At 33.2% G+C, this 21,454-nt stretch overlaps 2 protein-coding genes across 3 annotated transcripts; both read right to left on the bottom strand.

The window, feature by feature from the left end:
• Nucleotides 1–6,163: 6,163 nt before the first annotated feature.
• On the bottom strand, nt 6,164–13,783 carry LOC131603358 (cyclic phosphodiesterase-like). 2 transcript variants are annotated; one of them, XM_058875659.1, is made up of 3 exons: nt 13,417–13,783; nt 8,099–8,153; nt 6,164–6,649 (listed from the first exon to the last, which is right to left on the bottom strand). In XM_058875659.1, exons 1-3 carry the CDS (start codon nt 13,705–13,707, stop codon nt 6,444–6,446), a joined length of 552 nt encoding a protein of 183 aa, XP_058731642.1. In that variant the 5' UTR covers nt 13,708–13,783; the 3' UTR covers nt 6,164–6,443. The 2 variants fall into 2 exon arrangements, with proteins under 2 accessions (XP_058731642.1, XP_058731641.1); XM_058875658.1 differs by lacking the exon at nt 13,417–13,783 and adding an exon at nt 8,276–8,641.
• Nucleotides 13,784–17,499: 3,716 nt separating this feature from the next.
• LOC131607869 (protein NRT1/ PTR FAMILY 4.5-like) lies at nt 17,500–20,183 on the bottom strand. The gene is made up of 5 exons (XM_058879824.1): nt 20,084–20,183; nt 19,775–19,992; nt 19,094–19,537; nt 18,594–18,721; nt 17,500–18,467 (listed from the first exon to the last, which is right to left on the bottom strand). Exons 1-5 carry the CDS (start codon nt 20,181–20,183, stop codon nt 17,591–17,593), a joined length of 1,767 nt encoding a protein of 588 aa, XP_058735807.1. The 3' UTR covers nt 17,500–17,590.
• Between the last annotated feature and the right edge of the window lie 1,271 nt (nt 20,184–21,454).

The following is a 21,454-nucleotide window of genomic DNA, read 5'->3' on the forward strand; positions in this document are numbered from 1 at the left end:
TTATGATGTTGGTATACCTCGTGACGTTCTTTGATTGTTAAATTGTTTTTTTAATTGGTGAGACCAATGTATTACTTTTGAGAAGTTAATTTTGATGACATGACGTTGATTCTGCCACAAAGTTTAAATGCATGTTTTAACTAATATAACCAGTGTTGCGGATCAGGATTGAATTCTGATGTTTTCTAAGAAGTGTGACACCCTTGTATGATCATTTTTATTTGATTTATTTTCATAAATTATATGTGAAATAATTGTGGGGTTATAAGGGTGTTACACGTCATATATTCATGCCAGAACATCAATTAGATAACTCCTCATATGCTTGTCAGAAAGACTCACAATATGTGACTTGTGTCTAAGAGTTGAGTCTCATTTATCCTTCACTTGGACCTCTTTTTTATACTCGTTCTTCCCCACTTAATATGTTACAAGGACCTTTAATGTCATTAATCACCATAAATGTTATTTGTCATCATTAATTCTACCCATATATGGTATTTAGTGGTTTTGGGAAACGCATTTGAATGTGTCGATGCCATGCAATCATGATACATAAATGCTTATTTCCTTAAGGATGGCCTATGGCAGCCTTTGACTTCGCCATATCTTCGTACCTGGGCGATCTTAACATCGATTAGGGCCGTAAACAAACCAAATTATATTTTTTCGAGATGCACATAAACATCGTTGTAGAATTGTTTGGGCACAGTCACAACTTCTTCACTTACCAAACTCCAAAAAAACTCAATGAAGGAATGTTAAAACTATATAGCCCCCGAATTTTACTAATATCCCACAAAACCACAACACTATCAATTTCCTCATCAGAGAACAAATTTGACATGAAGTTTCTATCCATGACAAAAGAGACATGTAAGACAAGATAGGACCAACCCCAAAAGCGCCTATGAAAATAAGAAATATCTTACAATGTCTTTACATATATCTAAACTACCTCTTCCACTAAATATTCCGCCACCCTCAACGCCATGAATTAATTCTTCTTCCTACTCTGTGTATGGACAACCATAATAGCATGAAGTAAAATTAATTTTACTTGCATAATTAATTTTTCTTGAAGTTGTGATTTGGGATTTTCCAAATAAATGAAATTTTTACTTCAAAATTTACTATTCAAATAAATTTTACAATTATATCCAAACATAAATTATTTTATATTTAACTCATTTTTAATCAAAATAAAATTTAAAAATTCAATTAATTTAAAATAAATTTTTGTTCACACATTCCTTAGAGGGCCTACTTTCTAAGAGCACTCCAAAAATCCAACCAACATTGTTTACTATATTTAATTAGACTAAATCAAACTAACTGAAGATACTTTTTCTTATTTTCAACTCCAAAAGGAAAAGTATCTCAAAGAAATTTCCTTTAACATCCATGAGTATTTAATTCAACATGTTCCAAATTTTCCATATTCAGCCGGTATAAAAAAATTCCGATTCTTCCAACTTCCAATTCTTTTTAGCCCTTGTTTGACGGTTCTAATTCTAACCTACTACTAAGTTTTCAACTATCAAAAACCATTAATCTTAAAATTGTACCAAGTAATGTGTAGTACAATAGTGTGGGACTTCATGTATCCTTGACTGCAAAATTTGTTGGTAGTACGAACCTATGGGATAAACTAAAAACCACTGAAAATAATAATAATATAATATGCTATGATTAGTTACATGTTAAGCACCACCGATTTATCATCCATGTATGTACCCCTAAAGATGCAATGCAAATTCACACTTATTTTACTTGATTGGACGTAGAAAGTGAAATTGTATGGTGGGTATAGTTTGGTCCATTCTGGATTATGCCACATCAATCATGGTGCCACAAGATATGTCACCTATATCCATCAAAATGTCCCAACAAGTTATTAAAACAGCATGAGTAAATTCCTTTTTCATCCTTCAAATAAAATATATGGAATTTAGTTTAGTATTTTTTTTAAAGACAAATAATTATATAAATAAAATAGAGGAGGTAAAAAGTACAAATAGCATAGTAAAACTAGAAAACAGCACAAGATAACCAAAGCTACCACCAAAAGACTTAGCCTAGAACTCTAAAAAATCAAATCACCATCAACATAACAGTATTCTTTACAAGCAGCTTAGAACCACACCTCAAAAAAAAAAAAAAAAAAAAATATATATATATATATATATATATATATAAAAACTTGAACAATTATTGGGACAAAGATTGAATAGGATACGAGTTAATTAGAGAAAGAACAATTACACCTCGACATCTATTAAGATACACTTCTCAAACAAATGAGTAACACTTATCTTCTATGGTCTCTTCGTCAATTGACATTTTTGTAAAGATAAATTATTTCAAGTTTTTCATAAAATTCACACTGCTAAACGTCAAACCATGAAACATGTTTCTTATGCGTTTATTGTGGGTAGTTTGATGTATGCAGTGGTGTATACAAGACCGGATATAGCACGTGTTGTTGGTATAATCAGTAGAATTTTGTCAAATTCAAGTAGAGCGCATTGATGGTGTAAAATGGATTTTAAGGTATCTTTACGATACTACTTCTGTGAGGCTTTGCTTTGGAGGAGATAAGCCTACTTTAGTGGGATACTCTGATTTTGATATGGCTGGAGACATTGATTTCAGAAATTATACTTTAGACTACATGATTAAATTTGCAAGGGAAGTTGTGGCTTGGCAGTCCAGATTACAAAAGTGTGTAGCATTGTCTACTATAGAGGATGAGTTCATTGCCATTATTGAAGAACGCAAAAAAGTATTATGGTTGAAGAAATTTTTGCAGGAGTTTGATTTTGTTCAAGACAAATATGTGTTATTTGTTGATACTCAAAGCACTATTCATCTTGATAAGAATCCAATTTTTTATGATAGGTCTAAACATATTGATGTGGGATATCATTGAATATGTGATGATTTGGATGCTAAGTTGTTAGAGTTAGCTAAAGTCCATACAAATGATAATGGTTCTGATATGATGAGTAAAGTGTTACCAAGAGGAAATTTGAAGCTTGTTGTGATATTGTCAGTTTGGTGATTCCTCCAGATAGTTGTAAGGGGGAGATTTGTTGGATTTAATCTCCTTCCTTTGTGGAAAAATGCACAAATATGTTAGTCCATTTGTCTAACTTATTTAAGTGGAGGGGTCAATTTATAATTGTGAGATATAAAGAGAAAAGAAGACTTCAAAAGAGAGAAAAGAAGAGAGAAACTCATTTGAGATTTTCTACGGCCAGTCTCACAAAATCAGTGATTCTAAATTTGTTAATTGTTGGGTCGAGCTCAAATTTGGAGGACGGGTTCGCAGCACCTGTGTCTACATTTTGACCGTTTGGATCTTCAAAACGAGGTCTAAGCTGAGAGATATCTACTTCGCGTTGAAGTAACATATTTGGGTAATTTTTTAGCTTCTTTATTCTTATTTGTTAGCTAGTTTGCTTGGTGATTTTACAGTTATGAGCATTAGTTTGTGTATCACTTTAAGACTCTCTTATACCCTTATTTGATCATAGTGAAACTATTTCTTTAGTTTGAACGACTCATGTTTTTTTACTAAGGGTGGCAAACTAACATGTTTGCTCCGTTTAGGCTCGCCCTGCAAAAGCCTACAAAAAAAAGGCAGGCTTTGTTGAGGGTGTGAGCCTAAAACCTTGCATCGTCCCTCAAAAGAATGAGTGCGAGGTGGAGCGGACTCACAGGCATTGCATCTTTTAAGCCTAAAAATTGCAGACGCTAGTAAAAAAATGGGACGGGACAAACATATTAGAGGGTGCAGGTCTAAAACCTTGACTTGCCTCACAAAAAAGTGCGGGCAAAACGGACATGCCCGACGGGCCAAGCCTATTTTGCCTCCCTTAAAACCTTGACTTGTGTCGTTATTTGTTCGATTTGCTACCATATATTTGTTAATCCTCGTAAATTCTTACAAATTTAAAAAAATTTATATCCATTGCGTATTGTGAATTAATTTCTCATCAAAATAATACCTACAAATATACTTTGACACATAAATACTCCATGCTTAATTCATAATGTCATGAAAAAGCGAAAGGTATTTGACTAAAATATTGTGTACATTTTCTCTCTTTGATTTCTGAATTCTTATATAAACTTCTTGAGGAGATCAAAATTATGATTAAAGTTATGAAAGTTGGCAGCCCCCGTTCTTTGCTTTGTGTCTAGTGACTTTGGTCCTTTATTTCCTCCCTTGTACCTTCCTTAATTACCTCATCTTACTATCATGCTTATGTTTATATGCTACATAAGATAGAATTTATGTATACCAAGAAGAATATCTTGCCCATATCTGTCAAGACAGGACCACAAGAAATGGGTATGAGTGGTAGGTTCCATATGCCCTCTCCTTCAACCGTCCAAATGCTAAAGTTAAGAATTGTGTCATCATCAGACAGCATTTATATGCAACCTTTCAACTATAAATTCTTATGTTCTCTACTATTTAGTGTATATGTATCATCTTAGTTATAACAATAAGTAATGCAATTACACATTGTTTTCAATAGGATGTTATCTAGAGAATATCTGTATCAAGCAAAGGACTAATATTATGGAAGTGTTGGGACCATTGATGCAAAGTGCATGTTTGATATCACGGTGAATTTGTCGAAATCACAGTGAACCACCGTAATTTTATAAAAGGTATGAAGTGTAGATTTTGTAAACACAATGATTTTTGAAGAAGCAAAGTACAAATACAAACTACAGTTCCTTTGAAAACTATATTCCCTACTACAGAAGGGGACCACGAAACAATTACATGGTTCTGTATTACGATTTCTAGTGATGTTATGTGATGTTATGTGTTGTAGTTCTTCAATGCAAGACATTATCTCATAAATGCATCAAACATAAAGGTTGTCACAATCTCACCACCACCTTTGTCATAAAGCTATCGTATGATTTCAAGTTTTCAACAGATTCAAGTAGTGGCATTCACTCTAGTATGCTTAAATAGGAAGTTTAACTCAAATGGTAACCAAATTGATTCATAGGCTGAGGAGACTGCAAGAAACTTGATCTTGTTTAAGCAACCTTTTTGTTGGAACTAAGACATATCAACTATTCGATATTAACATATCGATTATGTCCATAAAATCATTGAAGAGTACAATTTTTAGCCTATACATAGATTTAACACACTAGACATATTGTTTTGCAAAAAGTTTTTAAGAACCAGCAAATTTTTAATCTCTTCTTTGGCACTATTTACATTTTAAACAACAATAACTTGTTCATTGATATAGAATTTGAGGAGTTATACAACTTTATGCCATATTAGTTATTGGCTCATGGTGAGGGAAATTTGAAAGTTACTTCAAAATCCTATATGCCCTCGCCTTTTCCCTAGATCAATGCCTAATAATATCAAACCCTGCAACACCTAAGAACTCAACCCGTATAAGATATTTCCTCTATATCAAAACGACTGACTTAATCGTTAGTAAAAATGATTCTAAAATAAATGATCTATTTTAATTTTTTATATAAATTAGATTTATTTTATGCACAATTGCAGAGACTAATAGACAAAAAAGACCACAATGAATGATAAAACTCTTCTTCAACAATGTTGCGTTCAAGGTTGAGCAAGAACCCAAGACCTTTGGTTATAAGAGAGAGATTCTTTATCATCTAATTCAGTACTATTAGATTCTATTTTAATTTTGAATACAATATTATTTGTTTTTATTTTAATTGTGCCTTCTAATTAATACAATATAAATATTTTCAGTTCAATATCTTCCTCTTTACATTTATATTGCATTTATATTTCATTTATACATGGTTTTTAATATTTATGTGAATTGGTCATGTGAATCAGTAACTTTGGGACAGAGGGAGCAATATCTCTCTGTTTTGATCCCACTCACCTTTAGGGTGACCCAAGTTTTGTCAGCCCATCCTTTTTCTAAAGAAAATCATTGCAATGGTAGAAGCTTGTAACTCACATTTAAAGTACAATTCTGCCATCCTTTACTCTAGAGGCTATATACATTTTAGTTTATGGGTCCAAATTTAATGACCAAAAAAGATGTGGTAAAGGAGCTAGGGTCCTCTGAGACCACTCCTCAGTTGGATCACTGAATAGGCAAAAGTTCAATAGTTCTTTCTCTCATGATGGAAAGTTTTAACTCTTATAAGTAATGTGCTATTACATATGATGCTTCAGTGTTATGTAAAGTTTCACAAGTGGTTAACTGAGGTGGTTTATTACAGCACTACAATTTCCACACCTTACAAAGTAGAAAAGATTGAGAATATAACTACAGAGTACAGAATATAATAAGAATAGAATGCATTGGCAGAAAACAGATAATATTTAAGACAGGTTGTGATGGTATGTTTGTTTATTTTTTATGTCCACAACAGCTTGTGATAGTTTAACTCTTGGCGAGCTAGTTTGGAGTAAGAGTGCATTCAGCAATTTTCTCCCATGATTTTAGTGTTTTGTCTTTCGTGTCGGTTTTGTATAATGCAAGCCTACTTATCTGAAAGCTCAAACCACTGAGAGTGTTGTCGAGAATATTAGTTCTTTCTTGAGCCTTTTGTTTCTCTTCATCGGTCAAATCTCCATACAAAAGGCTCACGTGTGGCATGTAAGCTGCACATTGAAACAAGATATACACCAATAAAACAAAGAGATGAGAAAAAAATTAAAAACTCGTGACTTATGCATCTCTGCCATACCATTGCAGCAGTGAGATTTTTTCACCTACCAAGACTAACTTTTATTGTTTTACCCTAATGCTATTGCTACAAAAATCATTAATACTTGCAAACTATAAAGCGGATCTTTGATTTTAAAACATTAAGGGTTTTCAGAGGTGACTATCGCTTCTGGATATGTATTATATCATCTCTCATCGAAATAGTTGACATTCTGATAACAATCTATGTTCTAAGAGAAAATAGATTCAACTCTAAGTGAATTCAAAATTCAAAATTTACAAAGACGCATCCTCCAAGTGACAAATGTTCACCATCAGATAACAAAGTTTTACGTCAGTTTTATACTTAAACAGAGTAACAATATTGAATACTTTCTTTCAGTGAAAGTTTTATGATTGATTCAGCAAGGAAGCAGTATAAATTTATTTGCTATGTAAACTGATTTACTAGCATTTCATACCATATTGTGATTGAAACTGCACCTTGTTCTTTAAGGTGACTTTTTGGTCTATACTTTGGATATTCAAAAAACACATTGGGCCCTGACTAATCTATAGGTTAAGCAAAGTGGACACGTGAAGGGGACAATATTCTCTCAGACATCTATATTTACCGTTCACAATACTGAAATTCAAGATTTTCTTGGAGGAGAACCAAGCTCCTTGCTGGTTGATTCTCAAAGGCTCCTCTACCGTCAGCATTTTGCACATGAATAAAACGTGACATAACAGTCTGTTTTATTACATTCTGTATGATTTGATTCAACTCATCAAAATATATGAACCGTCTACATGTATAGCATGTTCTACAATTCTATTCTACTCGGAATAATCATCATATATAGATAAAAACACAAACTCTAATCTAATCTATTTACCAATAGTCCAATCCCCTTCGCAATCTTATCATCTATTAATTTTGTCTTAAATAGCTTCTTTAAAGAGTATACTTTTATCCCATGGCTACGCCATTAAAACAGACATTTTCTGATATCCTACATTTCTTGGCTTAAAAACTATCAAGAAACATCACAGTAGTAATGTGTGGCAAAGCCCAGCTAAAACACGAAAGAATGCTTATGAATTGAACTTGGTTTCAAGCTCAAATGATAAGTATCATATTGTTGATCTTCTAATGTACACTACCTAGAAGCTCTATAACACCGAGACCTCTGGAAAAAAGTGTGACTCAGTGTCTTTGTCCGAAATTGATACTTCTAATTACGTTTAATTCATTCATTTTTTTCAAATTATTGCTTGAGTGTCGTGTTTCCGGTGTCCGTGCTTCGTAGCCTAGAAGTATTAGCTACAGATTCGTCCATCAATTGAAAAGGAAAACCCAACAATGTGGATTGATAGGAGGAGTAAAATGTGTAACTTACGAGTTGAATTGGTATAACCAAAATGGCTGCAGCAGTGTGCATTGGTTTCCACTATCTGCCAACAAAATAACAGTAAAAAAAATTCACATCGCAAAAAACTGTATAATCAATTCAATCCCTTTTCACTTCCAAATTTGCACAAGAAATAAAGAAAAACGAGAAAAATAGAAAGAAAACCTGAGGGTTAGGATGAAGGAGAAGATAAACACACTGATAAAAGAACGTTCCGGTGGCAACCCTGTCAACGGTAACTTCAAAAGCCTTAACGCCTTCACAAGCTGATCGGAGTTTGTTGACCGCGTCGTCGGGGGTTAATTCTATTGCTCCGACGACGGTCATGTGTGGTTCGAAGTGGGGACCACGGAATTCGGAACCGAGGGTGGTCATGAGGCTGGCGAGGCGGGTGCATATGTCTTCCGGTGGAATCGCCCACACGGAATAGATTTCTTTGTTTGTTGATGTTGCCATATTATGGAGTATCAATCAGGTTGTCATTTTCGGGATCATAAGGTTTCTTTCTTTTATGGTTTCTTTATGGCATGTTGTTGTCATGTCATGAGCACATTATGAGCATATTCTGTCCCGGGAGTCATGGTCGTGTATGTCATGTGGGTTATGTGATATTTTTATCCAACCATACCCAATTATTACAAAAATATTAGGCTTAATTGCACTTTTGGTCCCCCTAGTTTCAGCCGCTTAAACTTATAGTCCCCCCAGTTTAAAACCCAGGATTCATGCCCTCAAAGTTTTAATCTGTTGAAATTTTTGAGGCCCCCCTCCATTTGGCAGTATTTTTAATGACATGGCATGGAAATAACCTGCCACATGGGTAATGATTTAATGATGAATGACATGGAAAACATTGACTATTTAAAATATTTTCTTATTATCTATAAAATAAACTTAATTTTGAAAATGTATTAAGTAATCAAATTTAATTGGACAATATATTTTTAATTCATTTAATTGGTAACATAAGAATCCAATTTTGCCCTAATCCCTTTTCATTCTGTTCAACATCTCCTTCGTTTCTCCTTCATTTTGTTCGTCATCTCCCTCATATGTCATTTCTCCTTCATTTCCCCCTCATCTCCTTCATCCTTCGTCAACCTTGCAATGTCTCAAAACTCTGTGTCTGCAAGATATCACTGTCAGTGTTCAAACTCCTTAGACCACGAGTAAAGCTATAATTGGGGTGCCTATACCACAGATTAGCAATGTCAACATAACCCTGTGCCCTAATCACTTGTCTCATTTCCACGACAGACATATAGTCAACATCAAACTTCCATCCAAATTCAGTAACCTCACCACCTACGTACAAATTAACAGGTTCATTTACAAACATACCCCTATGGTGCATCTTTAACCTAACTTTTATCTCTTGGGATGGCCTGAAATTAACAATATTCAAATGCAAAGTTAAAACTGGTGGACCACACAAGCCTATGGAAACTACTATAATAAGCGACAATAGCAGAACATGGTGGACCACACAAACCAATGGAAACTACTATAGTAATAGACAATAACATAAAACCAGTGGACCACACGAAACTATAAATACTGACTATCACCATATTCAAAGAAGGCAAAAAAACATACCTAAAGCAAAAGCGTTCTTCCTTAGTCGCCATTGTTCTTCTGGAGATTCTTCAGCTATTAACACCAGCTAGCAATGCGAAGACTATGGCGTTTAGAGAAGACAATACCACCACCAACCTACGCACTGTGTAACAATGGATGAGACGAAGGAGCTGAAGGGGCTTTTTGGATTTTGACGAACAGAATGAACACTTTAGGGATTAGGGCAAAATTGGATTCTTATGTTACCAATTAAATGAATTAAAAATATATTGTCCAATTAAATTTGATTACTGAATACATTTTCAAAATTAAGTTTATTTTATAGATAATAAGAAAATATTTTAAATAGTCAATGTTTTCCATGTCATTCATCATTAAATCATTACCCATGTGGCAGGTTATTTCCATGCCATGTCATTAAAAATACTGCCAAATGGAGGGGGGCTTCAAAAATTTCAACAGATTAAAACTTTGAGGGCATGAATCCTGGGTTTTAAACTGGGGGGACTAAAAATTTAAGAGGCTGAAACTAGGGGGACCAAAAGTGCAATTAAGCCAAAATATTATTAAAAGTTAGTATTACTTTGACTAAAGTATATTTCAAATTTAATTCTTTTGGAAATTAATTTTTTTTATAAGCAAAGTGTATATTGAAAGAAATCCATAATTACATTTACAATGAGGTCAACTATTAAAACTTATGAATTATTTTAAGTATTTTAAAAGGAGCTTTACACCATTCATAGAAATTGCACCAATGTACTCTTTTTCAATTACTCTTTTTAACAAGTGATGTGGCCATAACCAAGAGACATATTATGAATAAACATGTTTAGTAAAATTCATCTAACTTAATTGATTCATTAGGGAAATTACGGGCCTATTTGTTTCGGCTTTAAAAAATAGATTTTCTTTTTGTATTTTTTAAAATATATTTTCTAAAATTATTTTCAAATTATTACAAATTTTTTATATTCGTTTTTTCTAAAATAAAACATTAATTTTGACATCTTATAACATAATTATACATTATGGAAGACAAAAACTTAGTCAAAATCGCAATTTTTTTCAAAAAATTGTATTTTAAAAATGATTTTTATGAAAACCTATTTGAAATAGGTTCAAAATTAAGTGATTTTTTGAAATTTTAATATCCAATTTCTTTTCCATAAATAGATGAAATACATAAAATCACATTTTAAGAATAACTACTCAAACCAAATTTTCATTTGAAACTTTTGTAAAAAATTTCTTTGTAAAATATTATTTACACAAATTTATGTAACATTATAAAAATTATTTTAAAAAAAAACAAAACAAACGGGCCATACAAGCTTTACTTATAGAACAAGTAAGGTATATGCTAACATTTTACACAAGCTCCTATTGAATCATAGTCTCTAAATAACTCTAACTATCATAACAGAAAGTTAGTTTAAGTGGTTAGCACTTCATCTCAAGCTTTGTCTTCCATGCATGTTGCTTGCATCATCAACTTGGATAGCAATCGATTAAATGGTTGAGGTGGCAAGGGTTTTGTGAAGAAATCTACTAGTTGATCCTTTGATGTACATGGCAGTAATTTCATCAATTCTTTCAACATGATCTCTCTCGCAATGTAACAAAGAATCTCAAGATGTTTGGTCCTTTCGTAAAACACCATATTAACTGCAGTGTGCAATGCACTTTGGTTATCACAATACATCATTGGTGTCTTTATGCAATCGACCTTCAAATCTTTGAACTAATAGATAAGTCATTGAAGCTCACATGTAGTAGCACCCAAAGCCCGATACTCAACTTCACTTGATGATCTGGATATAGTTAACTGCTTCTTGGTCCTCAACGATATGAGAGATCTTCCAAGAAAGAAATAGTGTCCTAAGATAGATCTTCTAGTATCCGAGCATCCAACCCAATCAACATCTGAGTATCCTTGTAATTTAATTTGTGAATCTCTTGGTTAAAATATCCCTCTGCCAAGACATGACTTAAAATACCTCAAAACACGAATGAATGCGTTGAAATGGTTCATTGTTGAATCATATAAGAACTGACTCAAGCGTTGAGTGCTGAAAGTTATATCAGGTCTTCATTCCTCGTTGACTTGGGTGTTAGAGTAATAACTTTGTCGCTCTGTCCCCGCATAACCGCACTGAAGATCTGCACCACTACATCAAAAGTCTACACCAACAATTATGGTTTCCATCTGAAACAAAGGTGAACTGTTGGAATGATTGAATTTTATAAAACAAACAAGAATTTACAACAATTCTAAAGAAAGTACATCTTACAACTATCTGATATCTATTTTCTTTTAAGTAACAATATAAAATAATGGCTTTGTAGATTCTCTGTTTATATGGTTGCATTAATTTTAGTAAAAAAAATTAGACGGCAACATGTCAACATTGCAGAAAATATATGTTGAACAGGATGTTCTATTAATTACATCTGGTGTAACATGTCGAACAAGATGTCCTATGCAAAGATCACTCGACATCGTGATTGAGGATTAAGTTGGGCTTTTGGATGTTGTTTTAAGTGTTAGAGATGCAAAATATTTGGAAAATATTATGCAATCCAATATGACGCTTAATATAATGATAAAAGATTTGATTTGTTTTGAAGATTTTCATGGTTTCTAAATATGGAGAATATTTAGGAAGATTTGATTGAAGATATATTTTTCTGGAAAATATCTCGTGGATCTCTAGCAATCTCCCTACTGCGTTTTGAAGCCCAAGTCTAGACCATATGTGTGTTATAAATAACAAGCTACAAACCTTTTGAAAAGCAGAACTTACAGGATTAGGTTAGGGTTTGTCCTTTCAATGTGAGCCTCTCTAATATCATGTTGATAGAAGAGTAAGATTGTTTATTGAGTTGTAAGTTCTGTCATGCATTCATAAGCTGCTAAGTATTGAATGTATGTGTGTCGCTTAGGTATCATTAATAGAATTATCTAAGTGTGTGTTGCTTGTGATTCAAGCTATTGTTCTGGGAGGAAGCTTTTAAGCAACTCTAAGTATTTGTTGGTTAAGTGAGTATTAATCGTGTATCGTTTGTAATTGACAATTGTGGTAAAGGGTCGTCAATATCAATAACGTGGGTCGTTAGTATGAGACATCATTGCGGTGATTAGAAGTGAGAGGGGTTCTCTTATCTAAGAAGTCCTTAGGTAGAAGTTGTATTGGGTAGCGATTAAGTGAGAAGTTGTAAACTAATGTTGTTTAGCTTTGAATTGATACTACTAATAGTGGATTTCCTTCATGGTTTGGTAGCCCCCAGATTAGGTGTTGTTGTACACTGAACTGGGTTAACAATTTTGTGTGTTCAATTACGTTCCAGCATTGTTTAATTCATAAATACTTATTTATTGAAAGTTGTGTCAGATTAGATGTCCCAACAAAACATATGACATCTTAAATCTGGAGACCAGAGTTTCAGGCTTCATCAACAAGAAAAAAGTACAATGATAGTAATCAAATCTGAAGACCAGAGTTTAGGCTTCATCAACAAAAAAAATTACAATAGTAGTAATCAAATATGCATGTATGAAGCCATGAGCTACAATAAAACTTTAAATTGATTTATTTAAAACAATAGCCTCTAACTTAACAATCTTACAGAGAAAACAAACATACATTGACAAATAAAGAAAGCATAACATAACCCACAAATTCGCACAACAACAATTTGAAAAAGGAGAAAAGTAGAAAGAAAACCTGAGGGGTAGGATGAAGGAGGAGATAAACACACTGATAAAAGAACGTTCCGGTGGCAACCCTGTCAACGGTAACTTCAAAAGCCTTAACACCTTCACAAGCTGATCGGAGTTTGTTGAGCGCGTCGTCGGGGGTTAATTCTATTGCTCCGACGACGGTCATGTGTGGTTCGAAGTGGGGACCACGGAATTCGGAACCGAGGGTGGTCATGAGGCTGGCGAGGCGGGTGCATATGTCTTCCGGTGGGATCGCCCACACGGAATAGATTTCTTTGTTTGTTGATGTTGCCATATTATGGAGTATCAATCAGGTTGTCATTTTCGGGATCATAAGGTTTCTTTCTTTTATGGTTTCTTTATGGCATGTTGTTGTCATGTCATGAGCACATTATGAGCATATTCTGTCCCGGGAGTCATGGTCGTGTATGTCATGTGGGTTATGTGATATTTTTATCCAACCATACCCAATTATTACAAAAATATTATTAAAAATTAGTATTACTTTGACTAAAGTATATTTCAAATTTAATTCTTTTGGAAATTAATTTTTTTATAAGCAAAATGTATATTGAAAGAAATATCCATAATTACATTTACAATGAGGTCAACTATTAAGACTTATGAATTATTTTAAACATTTCAAAAGGAGCTTTACACCATTCATAGAAATTGCACCTATTACTCTTTTTAACAAGTGATGTGGCCATAACCAAGAGACATATTATGAATAAACATGTTTAGTAAAATTCATCTAACTTAATTGATTCATGATTACGGGCTTATTTGTTTCGGCTTTAAAAAATGGATTTTTTTTATATTTTTTAAAATTATTTTTTAAAATATTACAAGTTTTTTTATATTCGTTTTTTCTAAAATAAAACACTAATTTTGACATTTTATAAAATAATTATACATTATTGAAGACCAAAACTTAGTAAATCGCAATTTTTTCAAAAAGTTGTATTTTAAAAATGATTTATATGAAAATTTATTTGAAGTAGCTTCAAAATTAAGTGATTTTTTTGAAATTTTAATATCTAATTTCTTTTCCATTAATAGATAAAATACCTAAAATCACATTTTAAGAATAATTATTCAAAGCAAATTTTAATTTGAAGCAAATTTTTTTGTAAAAATTTTTTACACAAATTTATATAACACTATAAAAATCATTTAAAAACAAAACAAACGGGCCATACAAGTAGGGGTGTGAAAAAAACCAATACCCATAAACTAATTTACTATCCAAATAAAACCAAAATTTAAAACCCAATCCAATTCTATATTTTAAAATTGGTGCCCCATTTAATAAATTTTAAAAAAACCAGTAACCATATTTTGAAGTGGATCAGTTTATGGGTACCACATTTTATTTCAGATCAGATTCAACTCTTTTCCCAGTTGTTGTATGTTCTTCCACAGTGGAGGGTAGTTTGTGATGACGAGAATATAGGGGTACATGAGTGTTTCCTGAAGACATGCCTTAGAAACTGTAATTCTTCGTTTTTTATTTGTAAAATTAGAAACTGCAATTCTAATTATGGGGATTCGAATTCTTTTTGTTTTTTTAACAGTGTGTTTTGTTCTGATTGTGGGAATACAATAAAGGACCAAAATCATCAGATCCTAAGGCACTGTCCCTCTTAAAGTTTAAGACTGCATTGTGAGCATTGTGTTCACTACTTCAAAGTTGAAATAAAAAGGATGGTTTAAAAAAAAATCCATTTTTTTTATATAAAATTGGTTTTTAAATTTGTTGTTTTTAAAAACTGGTTTTTTTATATTTTTTTTTAATTATAAAATTGGTTTTAAAACTGGTTTTTTAAAAGAGAATAAAAAACTGGTTTTGAAAGAACCGGTTTAAAACTGGTTTTTTTGTTAAAACTGGTTTTTGTGAAAAACCGGTTTAGAATTAAACCAAACCATATGTAAATCGGTTTTTAAAAAATAAACCGGTTTTAATAAAATAGTTTTAAGATCCAAACCAAACCATATATATGATTCAATATGGTTTGGTTATTGATCCATGCACACCTCTACATACAAGTTTTACTTATATAACAAGTAAGCTATATGCTAACATGTTACACAAGCTCCTATTGAATCATAGTCTCTAAATAACTCTAACTATCATAACATAAAGCTAGATTAAGTGGTTAGCACTTCATCTCAAGCTTTATCTTCCATGCATGTTGCTTGCATCATCAACTTGGATAGCAATCGGTTAAATGGTTGAGGTGGCAAGGGTTTTATGAAGAAATCTACTAGTTGATCCTTTGATGTACATGGCAGTAATTTCATCAATTCTTTCAACATAATCTCTCTCGTAATGTAACAATGAATCTCAAGATGTTTGATCCTTTCGTAAAACACCAAATTAACTGCAGTGTGCAATGCACTTTGGTTATCACAATACATCATTGGTCTCTTTATGCAATCGACCTTCAAATCTTTGAACTAATAGATAAGCCATTGAAGCTCGCATGTAGTAACACCCAAATCCCGATACTCAACTTCACTTGATGATCTGGATATAGTTAACTTCTTCTTGGTCCTCAACGATATGAGAGATCTTCCAAGAAAGAAATACCTGAGATAGATCTTCTAGTATCCGAGCATTCAACCCAATCAACATCTGAGTATCCTTGTAATTTAATTTGTGAATCTCTTGGTATAAATATCCCTCTGCCAAGGCATGACTTAAAATACCTCAAAACACGAATGAATGCAATGAAATGGTTCATTGTTGGATCATATAAGAATTGACTCAATCGTTGAGTGCTGAAAGTTATGACAGGTCTTCGTTCCTCACTGATTTGAGCGTTAGAGTAATAACTTTGTCGCTCCGTCCCCGCATAACCGCACTGAAGATATGCACCACTACATCAAATGTCTACACCAACAATTATGGTTTCCATCCGAAACAAAGGTGAATTGTTGAAATGATTGAATTTTATAAGACAAACAACAATTCACAACAATTCTAAAGAAAGTACATCTTACAACTATCAAATATCTATTTTCTTTTAAGTAAGTAATAATATAAAATAATAGCTTTATAGATTCTTTATTTATATGGTTGACATTAATTTTAGTAAAAAAAATTGACAGCAACATGTCAAAGTTGTAGAAAATATATATTGAACAAGATGTTCTATTAATTACATCTGGTGTAATATGTCGAACAAGATGTCATATGCAAAGATCACTCGACATCGTGATTGAGGATTAAGTTGGGCTTTTGGATGTTGTTTTAAGTGTTAAAGATGCAAAATATTTGAAAAATATTATGCAATCCAATATGAAACTTAATATAAGGATACAAGATTTGATTTGTTTTGAAGATTTTCATGATTTCTAAATATAGAGAATATTTAGGAAGATTTGATTGAAGATATATTTTTATGGAGAATATCTCGTGGATCTCTAGCAGTCTCCCTACTGCATTTTGAAGCTCAAGTCCATACCAGATGTGTGTTATAAATAACAAGCTACAAACCTTTTGAAAAACAGAGCTTACAGGATTAGGTTAGGGTTTGTCCTTTCAATGTGAGCCTCTCTAATATCATGTTGATAAAAGAGTAAGACTGTTTATTGAGTTGTAAGTTCTGTCATGCATTCATAAGCTGCTAAGTATTGAATGTATGTGTGTCGCTTAGGTATCATTGATACAATTATCTAAGTGTGTGTTGCTTGTGATTCAAGCTATTGTTCTTGGAGGAAGCTTTTAAGCAACTCTAAGTATTTGTTGGTTAAGTGAGTCTTAATCGTGTATCGTTTGTAATTGACAATTGTGGTCAAGGGTCGTCAATATCAATAACGTGGGACATTTGTATGAGACATCATTGCGGTGATTAGAAGTGAGATGGATTCTCTTATCTAATAGGTTCTTAGGTGGAAGTTGTATTGGGTAGTGATTAAATGAGAAGTTGTAAACTAAGGTTGTTTAGCTTTGAATTGATACTACTAATAGTGGATTTCTTTCATGGTTTGGTAGCCCCCAGATTAGGTGTTGTTGTACACCGAACTGGATTACCAATTTTGTGTGTTCAATTACGTTCTATTTATTAAAAGCTGTGTCAGATCAGATGTCCCAACAAACATACATTGACAAATAAATAAAGCATAACATAACCCACAAATTTTTCACTCACTATTTCTTAATCATATATTCCCTATTGAGAATCCACACCTTTAACTGCAGGACTTTGAGGCCTATACTTGTACCTCTTTGAAACTACCAAATAGACAAGGAAATTGACCAAGCTCAACACCGAAAGCAACAAGTAGAAAAGGTTCAAATGGTTCCTATTAATATTATTCCCTGCTAACCATCCACCACTTGCAGTAACATTCTTGGTAGCCCTATTCACAAGTTGCACCATTATGCTGCTTAAAAAATATCCAATAGCCATAGAACACCAAAGAAAGCATGTTGATGTAGCTTTAAGTCCTTTTGGTGCTTCTGAATAGAAAAACTCAAGAAGTCCAACATAGGTAAACATATCAGCTATACCAAACACAAAGTACTGAAAAGATAGCCAAAATATACTCATTGGTAACGGTTGAACTCCTGGGACAGCATCAAGCATGTTATTGTCACTAGCAACATTTTTTCTTTTCACTTCTATGATTGCTGCAATTGCCATCGAAATGCTGGATAGTACTAGCCCGACGCCTATTCGCTGCAAGTGAGTAACGCCGGTGGGAATGCCAGTTAATTTACGAAGAAGTGGCACGCAGATTTGGTCGTAGAAAGGGATTAGTATGAGCAAGAAACCAACTGGTATGATTGGTAGTGAAGCTGGTGGGATGTTAAAGTGTTTGGCGATTTTTGTGTTCATTGTGAAGCCTTGTTGAACTGAAAAAGTTTGAAGCTGTGCTAAGCAAAGTGTCATTATGATTGTGCAGCAGAATATTGGAATCATACTTAGGATTATCTTTGCATTTTCTACTTGTGTAACTCTGCATAGTTTCCATGGACTTGGAATCTCTTGTTTTTCAGATTGTACATCATTAGATTTTCTTTCTATTGCTGCTTTGTCCAAGAACCTGTCCAAAAGGAATCATCAATTTAGAACTAGATGCAATCAAAATATGAAACTTAGTGATCAAGAAGATATGAATCTATGATCAAGTGACATGTATTGTTGGTTTTGGATAGTAGTAGGAGTAAACCTGAAAATGTCTCTATGAGGTAGAAACTCTATGTCCATTGCAGCTTCCTTGTCCTGTTCAATTTCATATAGCTCTTCAGAATCTGCAGGAAGAGGGAGATTTCTGTTGCGAATTGCCGCAATGTATACCTGGAAAATGAACAGTTTGATCAATGATGTTCTTATTTTTTAAATAATCAATAAAAAAAATTTGTAACATGGTCATCTGCATGTTAGTACAATATAATTCTAGAATGTTCAGACGATCATGGTTGTATGCACGTTAGTGCAATAGAATTTTGTAACGTTCACACGATCATGGTCGTCTACACGCTAGTCCAATATAATTTTGCTACATGGTTGTCTGCATGCTAGTCCAATATAATTTTGTAACATGATTGTCTGCATGCTAGTACAGTATACTTTTGTAACGTTCAGACAATCATGGGCATCTGCATGCTAGTCCAATATAATTTTGTAACATTCAGGCGATCATGGTCGTCTAAGTAAAATATAATATACCTGGAAGATCTCAATGAGAGAATTAGTTCTTTGCGCAACATGAATTCGGTATAACGGCAATCCAAAGGAAAACAGTATAGTAGCACAGACAATAGCAATGGTGGAGACTCCAAAACCCCAATCCCATCCTTTACTATCTTGTACCCAAACATTAAAAGTTAAGCTGACAGAACCACCAACACATATTGCAAGTAAGAGACCATTGAAGAAACTGGACATTTGTCTAGCTTCTTTGGGATATTTTTCATCAAATTGGTCAGCACCATGTGGTGGAAGAGAAGCTTTCAATCCTGCACTACCAATGGCCAATAAGTAGAGACCAATGAAGAGAAAAGCTTCATGGCTGCCTTTGATTTTTTCACACACTGCATTTTTGTCATAGAGGTTGCATATTGCTGGCTTTAAAGAACGATAGTGCGCTTGTATTGTGAGTAACGCCAGCCCCTACAACATAATTTACAATCAGAGACGTCGTAAGTTTTTTGGAGGCCATGTGTCCTTATTTTGTCACGGCTTAACCATGACAAATATTTTATGAGATTCTTTTTATCGTGAAAAATAGTGGGTGTTATACGGTAGTCCGCCTTGTATGCCCCTCAAAGACGACCTTGTTATTGACTCCATTATGATTGATACTTAGGCCAAAAAAAGGAGGGTATATGATATAATTATGGAACTTACCAAGCATTCAAAGAGGCCAGAAAAAACAACAGATTTGTATCTTCCAATCAATGTATCAGCAAGAACAGCGACAACAATGGAAAGCATGTAACTAACTCCCGCGTAGTTGGTTACCATGTTAGCTGCATCTGGCAGTTCATAATGCATTATTCCAGTGAAGTATGACACGAAATTCACGGCTAATGACATTGTTGCCATGTTCTCAAATGCAAAAGCACCTGCACCAAAAGAACTGGTATAAATCAGATATCACAATAACATAGTATAAATTGGTATTTTTTCATGTTATTATTACATGGTCTTAATTACCTAGTACAAGCAAAGACACTTTCATTCCCCCATGTTTGTGTCTCACAGCTCTTCTTCCTCTCCAATCAACTTTTCCATCAACTAGCTCTTCTTCCTGCATGCATGTAAGAAGTTAGATTCATAAGGTGCATGCATGTGTGCATGTAAATAAACAATGAAAACTACCATTGTTATGGAGAAGGAGAACTTTAATTTTTGAGTAGCTAGCCAATTCAAAAGAAAGAGAAGAACAAGTAAACTACAATGGCAATATGAAAGCTAGTCTCTGCCCTCCCTATATATAAATTTTCTCAACTATAAGCAATCTATAACTAATGATTAATATCTTCCATTTTAATACTATAGTTTTAGTTTTTAAAAAAACATATGATGACCATTCCTCAGTAAAGGCAGATTGCAATGTTCTTGTCTGATAGCAAAATTGAGTTATATGGAATTTGCCGACTTTAGAGGAGAAGATCCTGAGCATCAATAGAATAATTACATACACATATGTATGTTTTTTCCTTTCTTTCTGAAGTCTTATTTGCCAACAGTAACACTCAGGGCTAAAATATACTATACTGTAACATCTAGTTTTGGATCATTTATTATAATATTGGCAATTTGCTCAAGAAGAATAAGTTAATAGTAGTTGTAAGCAATAAATTAAAAAGAAAGTGTTGTGTTCTGAGTGTCAGAATGCAAAGAGAAAGTTTGTTGTAACGATTTATATAAAAGTAAAATATACAAGAGTACAAAAAGAGAGCCTAGCCTAGAGTATATGAATTTCAATAATAAAATTGACAGTTGGTTTCACTTTCAATAACAATTGTATTGTTGATAGTAAATAAATTTGTAGTAAAATATTTCTTGAGACAAATTGAATGATTTAATTTAACTCATGTGTTAGCTCTGTCTCTGTTTTTTCAACGGATTAAGCGGAGCAGGCCAACTCTAGAGAGCGGGATTAAAAATGAAAATTTCTTAACCCACCATATGCTTTTCTTTCACATCACCCGAATTTCCAAAAATATCCCTGAAAACCGGAAATATATTTCCGGAACGCATCCATACACACTTTACGATTTAATCTATTCTGAAAATACATTTCCGAAAATTCCCGTGTCACACCCTATCTTTGTGAAATTTGCATTTAGATCTCACATAGGAATTCATTCAAATGTGGAAATATCCTTGAAAGAAAACCATGTTGGCTTTTTCTTGTTAGTCATTTCATAATATCAAAGACTTGCCTATTATTTAATTAAGACAAATTTGTCACCCTGGTTTAAGTCGTCATCCCATTCTCTATAAGTTCATATGTCAAAATGGAAGAACAACCTGTTTACAAATTCAAGGCGTCAAATGTAAGTTTGGAAGCGACTTTTG

The sequence above is a fragment of the Vicia villosa genome, linkage group LG5 (assembly GCF_029867415.1).
Source record: "Vicia villosa cultivar HV-30 ecotype Madison, WI linkage group LG5, Vvil1.0, whole genome shotgun sequence".
Lineage (NCBI taxonomy): Eukaryota > Viridiplantae > Streptophyta > Magnoliopsida > Fabales > Fabaceae > Vicia > Vicia villosa.